This window comes from Arachis ipaensis, chromosome B06 (genome assembly GCF_000816755.2).
Source record: "Arachis ipaensis cultivar K30076 chromosome B06, Araip1.1, whole genome shotgun sequence".
Classification (NCBI taxonomy): Eukaryota; Viridiplantae; Streptophyta; class Magnoliopsida; order Fabales; family Fabaceae; genus Arachis; species Arachis ipaensis.
In genome coordinates, this window is record NC_029790.2 from 128516774 (window position 1) to 128534073 (window position 17300).

Genomic DNA, 17300 nt, shown 5'->3' on the forward strand with positions numbered 1-17300 from the left:
ATTTTAAATATTTCTTAATTTTTTTTTTGTTATATGACCGAACAAGTTGGCACAAATGAAAAAAACTCCTCCATTACACTAGTGAAGTTTGATGAAACACTTTCATTACTCCATTGTTGTCAATCTAATGTCTTTATACATCACCATCCTTCCCTAACTAACAGCTCGTCTTCAACGTGATAGTATTCTTTTATTGTTATCAACCCAAAGTCTTCAACATCTTCCTTCATCAAGCCTTACCATCATATCTTTTTCTTTCCTATTTGCGTTACTCCTTAGCTTCTTCGGTTCATCTCTATTTCGGTCTCTTTCATTAAAGATGACATCCCATCTTCAAGATCAGACGACCATAATGACAAAATTCTTTAAATAAATTTGATAAAATTTTTTAATAAGATAAAATTTTGGCGATTGCATAACTGTGATTTTTTTAAATTTGGTACATAGATTTTTAACTCATTTTTTATCTATTATTTACTTTAATTTCAAAATTCAGTTATCCTATTTTTTTGGACAGACACTCTATTTTTAATATTCATATATTTTTTTGTTTTGAATTTCAGTATAATATTTCTAATACTTAAAAAAAAATAACGTTTAAGGAAGTCTAATTTCATAAATTATCGATGATGATGGGACCAAGAGGCTCAACCTTTCAGTGACGACAATTGGAATCAAAGGAGTTACAGATCATGCACAATCAGGTGGATGGTGGTGATTGGTGAGGCAATCATTGTTTTGAAAGAGAAAGAGATAAAGTTTGATTAGTTTCTATTCTTTTTGTTTTATTTTTTTTTTAATACCCATAGCTTGATATAAATAGTACGTTTTAGGATCACACTTGGAGACTATAAATTTTTATTAATTAATTGTATGTGAATAGTATTGTTCTAGTATAATGAAATTGCAATTTACAAATTAAACCTCTCTTCTTTTTCTTTTTTTTTTTTCTTGAAATTTGACTAAAAAAACATGAATTTTATTTTTCAAAAAATAGTTTAATAATTAAAAATTGAAGGACATAGTAGTTAAAAGCTAAGGTTGACATTTGATATAATATTCAATTCTTAATGATTCAAATTAAATAGAGATAAAACCATGGATATCCACGAGTAAGTAAATTTAAGTTTTTAAAAGATATTTTCTGCCTGCAATTTTGGGTATTTTATAAATTAAGAGAAGAGCAACTAATAATTTTAACCCTCAAAAGAGATATAATTTTATAAGAAAAACAAAAAACATGACTCCTGAAGATAAATTCTTGCTTGTCAAGATAAACCAACTATAAAACTCGTGACTGTGAAAAATAATAGAGCTGCCTTTGTGGTACATTAGTTGCTGATGTAGCCATGTGCATTTAGTGAAATTACTAATTTAATGCTATCAAAAATAGTCCCGATCACGTTGCCACGGTCATGTAAGTGTATATAGCCAGATAACTCCATGCACATAATGCAGAAGCAAAAGTAGTTACAAACTGTTAAAGCAGTTGGAAGTTGTTAATGACAGTTCAGCAGTTAGTTACACTAAATCAATTACACTCACCCTTAGTTAGTTATTCCCAACCTCAACAATCTGTAATCACACCTTATAAATATCTTCACTGTACCTCCTTTATGATTAGCTTTTCACAATTAGTAATGAACAACAATATTGTTCTCTTTCACACTCTTCTACACTCTTCTCTTATCTTCCTTCTCTGAGCCCTCAAAGCTCTTATCTATTCTCCTTCTTTCTTCAAGAATCTGATACCTTACATGGTATCAGAGCTTCGATTCTGATCCAATGGCTCTACCCGACTCTTCCGCAACGCAAGCTCGTTCAACTTCACCCATTGCTGCAATTGCAAACTTTCCTGCAACAATCAAATTAGATGAAGACAATTTCAAAGCCTGGAATAGACAAGCTCTGGCCTGCATCAAAGCAAATCGATTACAAAGCCATATCTCAGCACGCTCAATGCCAAGAAAATTCAACTCAGTGGAAGATCAAGAAGCTGAACGGGTGTCTCCAGAATTTGAAGAATGGGAGCAAAGAGATGAATGTCTTGTAGCGTGGATGCTGTCTACAATGTATGAATTCTTTGTAAACAAAGTAGTTGAATATCAATATGCCCATGAAATCTGGAAAGTTCTTGAAGAACACTTTGCAGCCAGAATAAAATCAAAGATCAAGTTGCTGAAAACTCAGCTGAAATCAATCAAGAAGCACGGTTCATCCGCAGCAGAGTTCATCACAAAGATTAATAAAGTAGCAAACTCTCTCTCTGCCCTTGGGGCTCCGTTAACAAAAGAAAAATATTTTGAATGCACACTCGTAGGATTAGATGAAGAATTCAGTGCCTTTATCACCATGGTTAATGGAAGATCTGATCATATGTCCATCAATGAATTAGAATCACAACTGTTAGCACAGGAAGAAGTGAATGAGAGATTTCGCAAAGCAAATCTGAATATGGTGCATGCAAATCTAGTGCACAAGAAACCTGATTCAAGCAAGGAAGCAATGGAGTATCAAACTGAAGCACCATATGAGAGTTACGCAAGAGACTATGGCAGAGGTCAAACAGGTCGAAGAGGCAGAGGAAGAAATTTCTTCAGATCAGGCAGATCGTGGTGGTAGAACAACAGACCCCAGTGCCAAGTGTGTGGGAGGACAGGTCACACTGTATGGCAGTGCTATCATAGATTCAATTTGGATTACCAGAATCCACAGCTCCAACACCCCAACACTGGACCTCCACCACCAAATGATGGATTTCACTAACAAAACCAACTGATCCAGCCCTATTACCAACCTAACCAACCAGCCCAACCCTATTACCAACCCCAAAGCCCACATGCTCAGCCATACAGGCAGCCACCTCAACAACCTCAGCAAACAAACCAAAATCCTCAAGCACTACTCACCACTCCAGGCACCAGCTCAGATCCAGGATGGTATCCAGATTCAGGAGCCTCTCACCACATCACATTCGACCAATTGAACCTAATCAACAGCTTAGAATATTAGGGACCTGAACAGGTGTTTGGAGGTAATGAAAAAGGTATGAGCATTGCTAATATTGGAAGGTCTATCATTCATGCATCTATGTCAAACAAAACCTTCAAACTTCAGAATTTGCTTCATGTTCCTACAATTTCAAAAAATCTAATCAGTGTATCAAAGTTTGCATTAGATAATGGAGTATTCTTTGAATTTTGGCCTTACCTATGTGCTATAAAATTTCAGGAGTCCAAGAAGGTTCTGCTGCAAGGCAGACTTAGGAATAGATTGTATAGATTTGATGACATTTAGGTTCAAAGACCAAGCTGCAAAGTTGAAAAAGAAAAAAGCAGCCAATGCTGAAAAGAGCATTTGTACAAATGTCAGTGTCAAACTTGTACCAAGTGAAAAAGAAGAAAAACATGTGGTCTGCTGTCATGAGTCAAAAAAAAAAAAAGAAAAGTGAAGAAAAACAAAAAACAAGTTGCAGCACGTCAACAGAAAGTGCCAATAGTGCAACCAGCTCTAGTGTCCAAAGTAGTGTCAATAAGAATGTCCATGAAGACTCAAATGTAAATGCAAACTTTGACAGTGTTTAAAGTAGTGTCAATAGGAATCTCTACAAAGATTCAAATACAAATGCAAACTTTGATACAATTTCTTCCCAATTCAATACAAACACCTTTTCCAACACTCTTAACTGTACTGCTGCATTTTTAAATCATTGTGCATCTGATTCCAATACTACAATGAACAATGACTGCCATGGCAAACCTCCAACTAATGCTGCATTGAATTCTTGTGCAATAACAATAAACTCAAGTAATGCATCACATACTTGTAGCAATCACCCCGCCAATTCCCTTTACCATAACACTTACCCAGCCAAAACCTCACCTAATCAAGTCACACACACGACTCCCACTACCAAAACAACAACCGAAATCCCACCCAACCAAATCATAAGCACCAATACCAACAACTCCCTAGACCTTTGGCACACACGACTTGGCCATCCCTCCACCAAAGTCACCAAAACCGTTTTGGCTAGCCTCAATATTCACTCACTCCAGGACAACACTCCCATTACTTCAACCTGTGAACCTTGCTGCATCAACAAAATACACCAACTCCCATTTCCTTCCTCCCAAACACAATACACCACACCCTTAGAACTTATCTACTCCGACATTTGGGGGGCCTGCCCCAATGCCCAATAAGTCCGGTTACAGATACTATGCATATTTCGTAGATGCATTCAGCAGATACACATGTACCTATCTACTACAAACCAAGTCCCAAACCTTCTCAGCCTTCTGTCAATTTCAAACCATGATTGAAACCAAAATTGGCCACAAAATCAAGGCTCTTCAAACAGACAATGGTGGTGAATATCTTTCAAAACCCTTCACCCAGCATCTTGCAAACCAAGGAATTCAGCACCGACTTACTTGTCCTTACACACACCAGCAAAATGGGTGTGTTGAGCAAAAAAATAGACATCTAACCGAAACCTGCCTCACCCTACTCTCTCAAGCCTCTCTACCTCTCTCCTTTTGGGACGAAGCCATCCTAAATGCAACCTTCCTGATAAATCGCTTACCCACCTAAGTTCTCAACTTCAAAACTCCTCTTGAAACCCTCTTCCACACCACACCTGACTATCAGCACCTAAGATCTTTCGGATGCACATGTTACCCCTTGTTAAAACCATACAATAAACACAAATTCGATCACAAATCTCATAAATTCATCTTCATAGGGTACAGTTCAGACCACAAAGGCTACAAGTGCCTATCCCCATCTGCAGAGTCTATATGTCAAGAAACGTAATTTTCTGGGAGCATGAATTCCCTTACCTAACTCTATTCAAAACCCCACCACCTAAACCAACCAACCCAGTCCTCTCCCCACCCTCAAACTTCACATTTTGCCAAATCCCTCAACCCCAGCCCTCCCCTAGTCCCTCTTCCTCACCTGCATGCATAGACATTCATGATACACCTTCCACTAATATCAATGTTGTATCTAATTCATTACCTAATTTATCTGTTGCAGTCACTGAGCACAATGCAGCCACTGACTCTGTTACCACTGCAGATTCCTCTAACTCTCTGTTGCAGGCAGCTATAGAATCAATGCCTCCAGCACCCGCTGCTCAGAACACGCATGCAATGGTGACTAGAAGCAAAAATGGCATCTTTAAGCCACGAGTGTTCACAACTACCTCAGCCTCAGCTGCGGAGGAATGTGCCGATCAGAACCTGCCAAAGTCAATAGAACAAGCTCTTAGTACCCCCACACTGGAGAGAAGCTATGGAAGAAGAATCCTCAGCCTTACAAAACAATCGTACCTGGCGGCTTGTCGATCCTCCAGCTCACTCAGCTCCCATAGGCTGCAAATGGGCGTTCCGAGTAAAAAAGAATCCAGACGGCAGCATCTAGGAGTACAAGGCCAGGCTTGTGGCAAAGGGGTTTCATCAGAAGCAAGGAGTGGACTATGATCAGATCTTCAGTCCAGTAGTGAGACATGCGACTGTTAGAATCATGTTAAGCATAGCGCTAGCCAAGGGATGGAAAATTCACCAGTTTGATTTCAACAATGCATTCTTGAATGGTGATCTCTATGAAGATGTATTCATGCAACAGCCTGAGGGTTTTGTCTCTTCCAACAAACAGCAAGTTTGCAAGCTCCAAAGATCACTCTACGGGCTCAAGCAAGCTCCAAGGGCATGGTTTACAAAATTAAGTGCTGCTCTCAACCAATTTGGCTTCTCAAGCACCAAATCTGATGTATCCCTCTTCACCAAACTGACAGCCACCTCTGCCATCTACATTCTTGTCTATGTTGATGATATACTAGTCACTGGCACCTCTGAAAGTGAGATTACCACCCTCATGGCACAATTGCACAATACCTTCTCACTAAAAAGCCTTGGAGAAATGCACTATTTTCTTGGAATTGAAGTCCACAGAAGCTCCACAGGCACAGTCACATTAAAACAAACCAAATACATTAGAGACCTACTAAAGAAAGCTGATATGAGCAATGAAAAATCTGTCCCAACCCCTATGACCTCCTCCCTGAAACTCTCTGCCTTTGGTGACACTGCATTTACCAACCCCACAATGTACATGTCAATTGTTGGTGGCCTACAATATGCCATAATAACCATACCAGAAATCTCCTTCTCAGTGAACAAAGTAGCACAGTTTCTTCATAATCCCCTTGAATCCCATTGGAAGGCTGTCAAGCGTATTCTCATATATCTAGCAGGAACCATACAACACGGGCTGAGATTCAGCAAATTCACCAACCTCGGAATATATGGATTCTGTGACTCAGACTGGGCCAGTGATATTGATGACCGAAAGTCAACAAATGGCTATGCAATTTACTTGGGATCAAACCTGGTGTCATGGGTGAGCAGAAAACAAACTGCAGTATCCAAAAGTAGCACTGAAGCAGAATTCAGGGGCATCTCAGATGCTGTAAGTGAGATCATTTGGTTACAAAACTTGCTAGGAGAAATAAAACTCCCTTGTTCTACCAAGCCTATAGTCTACTGTAACAATCAGAGCGCTGTACTATTGTCAGCAAATCCAATTCTACACAACAAATCCAAACATTTTGCACTAAGTCAGTCTTTTGTTAGAGATTTTGTCACCAAAAAGGAAATCTTTGTGCAGCATATTCTAGCTCAGGATCAACTAGCAGATACTCTAACAAAGCCTCTCCCAGCAGCTACTTTCCTGAGGTTTAGGGATTTATTAAGAGTGTTTGAAGCAGCACACTAATGTCTGGAGCAGCTGAGGTAGCCTTTGGTTTTAAGGGGGCATGTAAGTGTATATAGCCAGATAATTCCATACACAGAATGCAGAAGCAAAAGTAGTTACAAACCGTCAAAGCAGTTGGAAGTTGTTAATGACAGCTCAGCAGTTAGTTACACTAAATCAATTACACTCACCCTTAGTTAGTTACTCCCAGCCTCAACAATCTGTAATCACACCTTATAAATATCTTCACTGTACCTCCTTTATGATTAGCTTTTCACAATCAGTAATGAACAACAATATTGTTCTCTTTCACACTCTTCTACACTCTTCTCTTATCTTCCTTCTCTGAGCCCTCAAAGCTCTTATCTCTTCTCCTTCTTTCTTCAAGAATCTGATACCTTACAGGCCATCATAATAATGGTAGCTAGAATCTCGATTTAAGTCTTAAAATCCTTTGATATTACGATTTTAAATGAGTTAATCGATTTTATGAAATTTTTACTAAATCTGATTATTTTACAATTAAATTTTGTTAAAATTTTACTTTTTACATACTTAATTTACTTTTTTTATTTTACGTAAAATCTTAATTTTCTCTGCCTTGCATCATACAACACTACACCGTTCCGAATCAAAAAACAAAGACCATCATGCCCATGCTTACACAACCATAACAATATATTATTAGCAAATTGATCTGAAAATTCTCCTTCACTCCAACTATCTCACCGTTAACTTTCGTTTCAAGAAATTAACTTAGGTTAGTCTAGTTAGTGGTTAACTTAGTTTATTAGTCCACTTAAATAAGTATCGGTAATTTGAATTATAACTTATACATACAAAAACCTATTAATTAGTAACAAACCTTTAAATAAAATTCAAATTTGCAATGAGTTACTAAAACAAAATGCAAAGAGGAAAACATTTGGGAACATCAAAGAATAATATCACCTCCTATCACAAAGTTCCTCAAAATTTTCTTCCATCACATAGGCACTACAATGAATTTTGTATTTTATATGGTATAAAATTCTTAGACCTAAAAATATAAAGTTCAAATTCTGTTGACACAAAAAGAAAAATTTTAACATAAAAATAAATAAAAGACGAAAGAAGACATACGTAAAACATTTAAACAAACACAACAGAGGTTTTTACATAAAAACTATGTTAAAAATAATAATTATTTATTTATTTTTTTATTATTTTAAACTTTTGAAAGATATGATTTTATTCGGATAATATAAAAAATGGTTAAGTATTTTTTTGTCCCTAAGGTCTGGGGTGAAAATCAAATTCGTCCCCGACCTTTTTTTGTTATTAAAATCAACCTCAACGCTCACAAACACTTTAAAATCATCCTCCCCTCCATTAACGAAAATTTTTTGACACTTTTACCCCTGAAGTCTTTAACGCTTCGTTTTCATTCCCGCGAAAGGTATTTAGTGTCTCATTTACACTACACACTTGAAAACTAATGTTTCACCTTCAATGATGTCCTAACAGAGATTCATCGTCAGCTGAGGAGTAGCGTTACTGTATTTGGACTGCGTTGGAGAGATTGTGGAAGTAGGTCATTCCATTGTTGTCATCTCGAATCAGGTATGTATGCACCATTGGTTTCGGTTTTGTGGAGCTTGAAACGTAATAATTTGTAATGGATTTTGTTAGTTTCCAAAAAACTGCTAGGGTTTGATTTAAAGTGTTTTGTTTTTTCATTTTAGGGGATGGGAAGCTTTAATCTGAATGTCTACCATGGGGTCGATTTGGATATGACAATGGGACATTACAGTTTATAGAGGGATAAAAGACACTCATGGAAGATGTTGAGAGTGATTGCTGGTCTGTATTTGAGGCATATGCAGAGGTAAGACAGTTTGGGTACACAAAAAAAAAAACATATCAGCTTTGTGGTATAAGGATCCAACATCTGAATGGTTAGAGAAAGATCTAAAGTTATTTGCTGCTGATAGAGATCCACTTGAGATGTGTAGAATAGTGGAGCTGAGGAGTCATGTTGAGATGTTTGTGGTGCATAAGGTTGAGGATGCTGACGAATTTCCTGAAGTTGGGTATATTGATGTTGGAGGCAAAACAGAGAAAAATCCTAAGAATCAGTTAGTGGTTTATGAGGGTGAACAAGGTCAACAGGTGAAAAATGATCATGTGGAACAAGTTAATGAAGGAGATAACTTGCATCCAGATGTGGCTGTTGAAAATGCATGAGATGAATCGAACAGTGATGATGACAGCGATGATGAGAAGTTTATTCCATTTGATCTTGAGGTTGACAGTGCAGATGACGTTCATTTTACAGATAGTGAAGAGGAGTATGATGATGAGAGTGGGTTTGAGGATCTGATAAGTCCTAAGGATGATGATCGGGTTGATAAAGGCAAAGGGGTTGTGAATAGTAATTTTAGTGATGAGGAAGGCTTCAATAGTGATGAAATAGATTTAGATTATGAAGTTGGTGGTAGCTCAGATAAAGAGGACAGACAGGAGGAAGATAACTATGAAACTAGGAGGTATCCAATTCATAAGGATGTTAAAGACATGACAAATTATAAGTGGGAGGTGGGAACTATATATGCTTCAAGAGAGAAATTCAAAGACACTGTAACAGCATATGCAGTGCAAACAAGAAGGGGGATCAGGTATGCCAAGCTTGACTTGGTTAGAGTGAGGGTTGTTTGTCATCTGGGTTGTTCTTTTTGGTTATATGCTGCAAAAATGAGTGCGAAAGCAACTTGGCAGCTTAGGTCTATGAACCTTAAGCATACTTGTAGCTAGTCACATAAGGTTGGGATAATGCATACTTTGTGGCTGAGTAGAAGCCAGTCTCACTTGTTTAGGAGGGGCAGATTCAGAAATGCTCACAGGTCACAAGAGGGGAGGATGCAAGAAGCCACCCCTCCCTGTAAGTGTATTTACAATATGTATGTTAGAGTTTTATTGAAATGGTTGATTAAAAGTAATTTTTACTGTATTTCAGGCCCAATCACCTAAGCAACCTGTTGTCAAGAAAACAAATGGAGGGAGGAAGAGTTCATCTTCAACGTCTAAAACCAGGTCTAAGTCATCATCACAGCCTACTGTCCAATCTACTACTAGAGGGAGGAAGAGGTCCAATCTGTAACAAAAATCATCAACATAGCCCCAACCAGCCACCAGCATATCACCCACAATTAGGTCTAAGTCATCCCAGCCCAATGCAAGTCCAAGCCCACACCACCATCATCTAAGCCCAACACACCAGTAGCAGCTACTCTCCACCAAAGGTCCAAGATGAAGCCCATCAGAAGCTTAACACAATCACCACCAATGCCCAAGGAGAAGGATGTATCCAACTCAAGCCAACCAGTCAAGACTGTCTCCTTCAGTCACAATATTGCACTACATGTTTTTTTAAGAAAGTTGAGGCTGATGGCAAAATTTCTTCCAAAAGTTTGGGAAAAACTTTAAAAATTTGAGATGTTGTTATGTTATTAATGTAGTGCTGAGTTGAGTATACTCAATGTTTATGAGACTTTATTTTATCTGGAACTTATATTATACTGTTTATGCTTATTATTGTTTAGATAGTAACAGAATTGCTCTAGGTTTGTGGTAACTAAAGTTTCCATCTTTTGTTGTTTTTTTTTTTTTTTAACTAGACAATATTTTGTTCTGGGTCCAATTGTCAACTAATGAATTTGATGGTGACTGAAGTTTTCATCTTTTGTTGTTATTTAGATATGCTTATTAATGAATTTGACATAGTGGTGTTTTAATAAATGTGCTTGTGGTGCTCTCTGATGTTAATTCATATAACCAAGTGAAGTTTACACAATTCTTAAGTAACAATTTCAGGTTACTAGATATAGTTTCATTGCCAGTTTCTTTTCAAATTACAGATACAGAAATTTACTTACATAATTCTTGACCAACCTACAAAACCAAACTCAGTAACACAATTTCTGTTTAGTCACAGCAGCAGATTTTCATTAACACAATACATGTCAAGTTACAAAACTCAATTTCATTCAAACAAAAAAGCTCAGGTAAAACTACAATCTCATCAAAGCCTAAATACATCCCAACTAAAAGAGCCCTATTTTCTTTCCTGATTTCATCAAGCCATTTTTAGATGCATCACACAAGGTAGTCCCTGCTTCTAATTCAACCAAATCTGCAACCAGAAAAAAAAAACAACCAATCCAACAAACCATGCCCAACACTGCAACAACCTTCAACTTCCAATCAAAGTTCCTCGCTTTTGCTTTTAGGGTTACAACTTTTCTCTTCAACCTTACAACCTACGGATCTTCAGTTTCAGCTTCTGGGTCTACCCAATGAAAAAACTGACACTCTTCTTTAATCTACAGGATCCCACCATAGTCAGTCCCCATAAACAAAACATTATCATCAATTAAGAATAAAAATAAAAAAATGTACCTCATAGTAGACGCAGCTCCAAAATTGTCGACCAGGGTTGTTTTTTGTTCCCGAAATTTATTGCACAAGTCTCTCACCATGTTCACAGAGAAGTTCCCTCTTCTGTGCAGACGAGCGACTCCGAGATGACCTTGAGCTCTCCGAAGTCATGGCTGCACTGCAACTCAGACGTTCGATTATTTTGGTTGATGGTGAGATTTTGATTTAATATCTCTTTCCAACCAGTTATAAAAAAAAATTAATTTTCTTAATTATTAAAGGCATCAACTACTGGTGACAACCTAAAGGATAAAAGTGTCTAAAAAATTTTGTTAATCGAAGGGAGAATGATTTTAAAGTGTTTGTGAGCATTGATGATGATTTTAATAAAAAAGATCAGAGACAAATTTAATTTTCACCCGAGACCTTAGGAATGAAAAAAATGTTTAATCCTATAAAAAATATTAACACAACAAAACATCCTTCCGTTAAAGATATTAGTAATTTTATAAATAATTAACGATTGATTGAGACAAATTAGCAATTGACTAAGGCAATGCAAGCAAGTTATTACTGGTTGGTGCATTTTGTAAGAAGGATTATTAGGGATTTATTTTGTAATTTTATCTTTTTGGACACTATTCTATTAAAAATAGGTATGTTTTGAGGACAAAAACTCTTAAGAAAATGATAAATTAAGATATGTTGCTATTGTATATTCAATAAGACCAGAGATTAGCTGTGAGTTATCGGTTGTCGAATAGGAGTGAGAACGTGTTGGATTGGTTTGGGTTTAAGGTGAAATTAGAACCGAATAAATTGAATTGTAATTGATTCGGTTTGGTTTGGGTATACATTTTTTTTTTGTGTATTCGAATTAAATCAAACCGATTAAAAATGGATTGATTTAGTTAGGATAATTAGGTATCCAATGAAATAGAAATTCATAAAAAAAATAAAAAAATGAAATTTTCATCTTGAAGATTCTGTAAGTACAATAAACATGTAATATTAATAGAAATAATTCAAACATGTTAAATACTAAATATATTAAAAATTAAACACATTAAAATCCAAACATATTAAACACTAAAAACATTAAAATTCAAACATATTAAAAGATATATATATATATTATTTAATTAATATATAGTCGGGTCTATAGAGTTATTTCAGATTTTGCACCCTTAAAATCGTTATTCGAACTAATTACTAGAATGAATCATTGATTTAGTTCGAATTAGATCTAATTACTCGTTGATTCTAGAACCAATTTAATTAATTTGATTCAAATTTAAACGAATAATCGTCGAATACCCGTAATTCGTGCTCACCTCTATTGTTGAACATTGAAGATTAACTTCAATTGAACCAAAAGATTAGTCATAATATACATTATTTTAGCAACATTCACACATTCCTCGCTATCTTATTATTTTTAGTTTGGTCCCCATGCTAAGTGCTATAACCATTTGTCAGTCAAACCATTCTTTATGGAACAATGAAGTTATTAATAGAGCAATAATTGAAATTCATAAGGCCATATGATAAGAAGATGACTACCTAGAAGGCCACCCAACAAATTCAGTTTTCTCATTCCAATGATTTGATTATCGATTAAACGCATCTCATCCAACTATACAACTAAAAAAATATATATATCAAAATAATATATATTTTAAACTCTTTCTTAAATTTGAGTTTCGAACAAATTTTCTATTATTAAGAGACGGTTACGGGTAACCCTTTTTATGAAATTTCCATTGAATCAGTAAAATGATTCAATTTTTTACTAATAAAATTCGAATAACAACGGTGGTTTGATGTTGAATAAAAAATGATCACACAACCCCCAATGAGCACATTAGGTTACCATTTCTGCTCATGATTGATCATAGAGTTCTCTCAAACGGTGCAACCGAGTGCGGATCATGTTTGGAGAATCTCTATTTATATACTTTAATTATGTGAAACAAAACTAATTAATTTAGTATTATGCCTAAAGTCAGATCAGTTATTTAATCTTATTTTATTTTATGTACGAACCTAATCTTTATTTATGTAGCTTCGTTTTCATAGTCCATGTATTCTTCTGCATTCGGACATGGATTAAGTTCTTTTTGATTCATGTTATCATCATCATCATCACTATCTATTTTAATCACAAACATATGGAAGTAAGTCAAACTGCTTACTCAGTAAGGAAAGTTTATTATTTGCACCGTCACATACAACTTTTTATATATCTTAGGACTTAAATTACTCCTTCTCCACACTTTAATTCAACATACAACTTTTTATTAATTATCATCATACTTTTAGGCTAGCTAGGAATAGTGATCAAATAAAATTTGAACTTCTTATGTTGCAATTATTGTTATTCGCTGCTCTATTAGGATATCATCAATCAGTTGTTGCTGTAGCCAACTACCTTTTTTTTGTGTGTGTCTAAATTAGATGTAGCCAACCACTGGTCTTAAAAAAGTTTGTTTCTTTTTTAATTTAACTAAAAAAAATCATTTTTTCTAACCAAATATCAGTTGTATGAGTATGAATGTTTTGAACTTTAATTTTATTTCTATTGAATATTGATTTTGGTTTATTTTCATACGATAAAAGATTTTTTAGTCCCACAAATTATAATATTAATTTAGTTTCGATACTAATTAGAAAATTACTACTGGGCAGTATTAATTTGTTCTAAAGTAATTATAATGGGATTTGATGTATGAGATAGATGGTAAGACGCTGAGACATAGTTGAAGTTTTTGTCGATACTCTATTTTCCAAAATATCCTTCTAAAGAATAAAAATATGTTGGAAAATATCTTAAGTAATTCTAAAGTATATTAATAAGATATTATGTACACCATTGATTTTGCAATAATTTTAAACTGTCGCTAATCATAAAAAATTGTCGATAAATAGCGTTTTTCTTGTAGTGATGCTCATGGTATATTATTATATTTAGCTAAACTCTTATTCTTATTATAGCAACCATTAATTAAATTAAAACACATAACTACTATATAAAAAGACTTATATTAAATAAGAAGTGGTTTTGTCTAACTTAAAGTATGGAATTATAATATTTTGGGTACTCGTTAATATTCTCTTCTTGGGAGAAAACAAAGATAGTAGTATAAATTTGCACTTTATTTCTTTTCTCTTCTGTTACCATGCACGCTTGACGCTTCCTTCTCCTATGTGGTGCCTTTTACTCCACATAAATAAATATATATAATGCAATGAACTTAGTATAAAATTAAGCTTTTCTTATTTTGGTCATTAACGCTCACTCCTAAGGTCCAAGTTAAAACATTACCCTAAAAATACACATAATGCAAGGTCCAAGTTAACATGCATGGAATGGAACATCTCAAAGTGCTAAAGTGCAAAGTTATTAGGAGGAACCAAAATAGAAGAAGAAGAAATTATTTAATCATTGTTTGTTCTATTAATCTTAGAGTATATGTATTTTATGAAAAACAAATAGTTAGGGAGTCAATCAATTTTTTCGTTAATATTAGTTAATTTTTTAAAATTATTTATGTTTTTTTAAATTAATTAATCTAAAATCAATATATTCAAGGACTTGGTTTTTATTTTACTCTTATTATAATATTATACATAAAATTCCATCGATGCCCCATACTTTGTCACATGGCTCTCATAGAAGTTATAAATCAAGTCACCCAAAAAAGAAGTTCTAAATCTGACGTTTAATTAATTGAGATAATCAGGTAAGAGATAAATGCAATTAAAATAAACTAAAGAGTTTTGCATGGTACGGTACAATTTGTATTGTACGAGGGTTCCTTGACTCTCAGTCTCAGGGCAGTTTGCATTCGAAAAATTAAACTAAGACTTTTTCAGAACCTATCGCTGCTTTAATCTAGCAAAATGTGTTTTAATTAATTAAATAATTTTCATAATTTCACTTGTAAGATCTCAGTCCTAGTCACATGTGATTTAAATAAAACTAACCCCATATGGGTTTAACCTCCAAAGCAAGGAAAGGGTGCTTCAGAAATGCTTATGCTCAGAGTTAAACTAATCACTCACATGTGAATGCAAAGTTGAAAATTTATAATAAACTCTATATCCTGGCAAATAATAAAAAATATATAGTTTTGTTATTTGGTTTAATTTTTCTATGCATGTGAAACAGAAAGTTCCAAATTCGCATTATATATATGTGTGTGTGTGTGGCAGTGTCTTATTAGTCTCTTATTAGATGTACTTAATTTAACTTATGTCATGTACTAATGTACATTTGCTATTATAAATTTAAATATGAACCAAGACATCCATCACAAGCACATCAAATTTTGAACAAATGTATGTTAAACCAAAATTTTTTATCAGTTCAACTGTTAAATTAAGGTGTTTTTTTATAGGATAAATTTATATGTAATTGTTTTGATACGAAATTAATAGTTAAAAATTGTTAGATGATAAATCTAATTTAATAATATAAAATTACAGATTTTTTTTGTTTATTAAATAAAGAAGTATAGAGAGTCAATGAAGTATCTGTACAATGTGTACAATGAGAGTTTAGGGATGTTTCGATTCGATAAGATATTAGATGTTTATTATTTCGATTCGATAAAATTATGGGTGTATTGTATTTAAAAAATTAGTAGTATTTTACTCTAGATGTTCATTTTTTAACTCATATTAGGCCAAATAAATAATCTATTATACACATTATACAAATATTTCATTGATTCTCTGATCAGATTCTTATTAAATAACAGAAATGTTAGGGGACCAGCAATTTTTGTGATTTGTAGTCATCAAGTAGTCATCAATGATGTTTTTAATGGTATGATATTTTATCTAATGATATAATATTATTCATTTTTATTTGGATGCATAGTTAAATGCTGGCTAGAATTTAACAAAGATGATAAACTTTCTCTGTTTGATTATTGAGAAATGAGAGTTACAAATACCAAGGTCTTAGTGGTCTTCTATAAATTGGAAGCAACAACCATCATCAATATCATGCAACCCCAAATCACTCTTCACTACTTTCAAAATCAAAAACAAATTCACCAAAAACCAACCATGTCCATCGATCCAAGGAAATCAAACAAGATCAGAGAAATCGTTAGGCTTCAACAGATCCTCAAGAAATGGAGAAGGATAGCAAGCAATAACAACAACAACAACAACAACCACGACGACCACCGGAGCACCGCCGCCAACACCGGCACTACTACGAGCAAAAGTATAAAGTTTCTAAAGAGAACGCTTTCGCTATCGGAACGTGACGTGGCGCAGACGGCGAATAACAACACGGTGGTTCCGAAAGGTTACTTAGCCATTTGTGTTGGTGAAGAGCTTAAACGGTTCGTAATTCCAACCGTTTATTTGGGGCACCAAGCCTTCCAGATTCTTCTGAGAGAAGCAGAGGAAGAATTTGGGTTCCAACAAACCGGTGTTCTTAGGATCCCTTGTGAAGTCTCGGTTTTTGAGAGTATATTGAAAATGGTTGAAGGAAAGAATAATGGTAGAAATAATAATCAGAAGGAAAAGGTTTCAACTACTACTGCGAATCAAGAATGCAAGCTTAGTGCTGAAGAGATTATGAGCTGTTGTTCTTCTTCCTCTGATAATCAACTTGCTTATTCTCACCATCCTCAAAGTCCTTTGTGCAGATAGGAATAAGGGACAAAACAGGAATTTTGCATATTTCTTTTTTTTTTCTAATTTGATCCTTTATGGAGGCCATTAATCCTATGTATTATGAGAATGAGTTTCAATTAGATGTAAAAGAAATTACTAAAGTGAATGGAAATTATGAAAACAATGAAGTAAGATCTTATCAGGGGCAGTTAAGGTTATGTGAAATTAGATAATTGAAAATTGTTAAATAACAATTTAATTAAACTTATCAAATTAGACGACTCTCAACTATTAAAGCAGCTAATGTACCTGAGTTAGTTTCCACCAAATAATGAGTACGAATTAATTCTCCAAGGTAGTGTTTGTTTTGAGGTATTGGAACAGAGACTGAGATTCAGTATCATGTTTGTTCGTTCAGAGATTGGTACTAAAATTTCTGTCTCTGTCCCTAAAATTTCAGTATTTCAGTACCTCTAAAAAGTGAG

General features: G+C 34.6%; 1 protein-coding gene across 1 annotated transcript; it reads left to right on the forward strand.

Annotated features, from left to right (window-relative positions):
* On the forward strand, positions 16178-17097 carry LOC107648457 (auxin-responsive protein SAUR72-like). Its single transcript, XM_016352313.2, has one exon. The coding sequence runs from the start codon at positions 16192-16194 to the stop codon at positions 16849-16851; it is 660 nt and encodes a 219-aa protein (XP_016207799.1). The 5' UTR covers positions 16178-16191; the 3' UTR covers positions 16852-17097.

Coding starts and splice junctions, on each gene's coding strand:
- LOC107648457 (XM_016352313.2), top strand. CDS start 16,192: ATGCAACCCCAAATCACTCTTCACTACTTTCAAAATCAAAAACAAATT.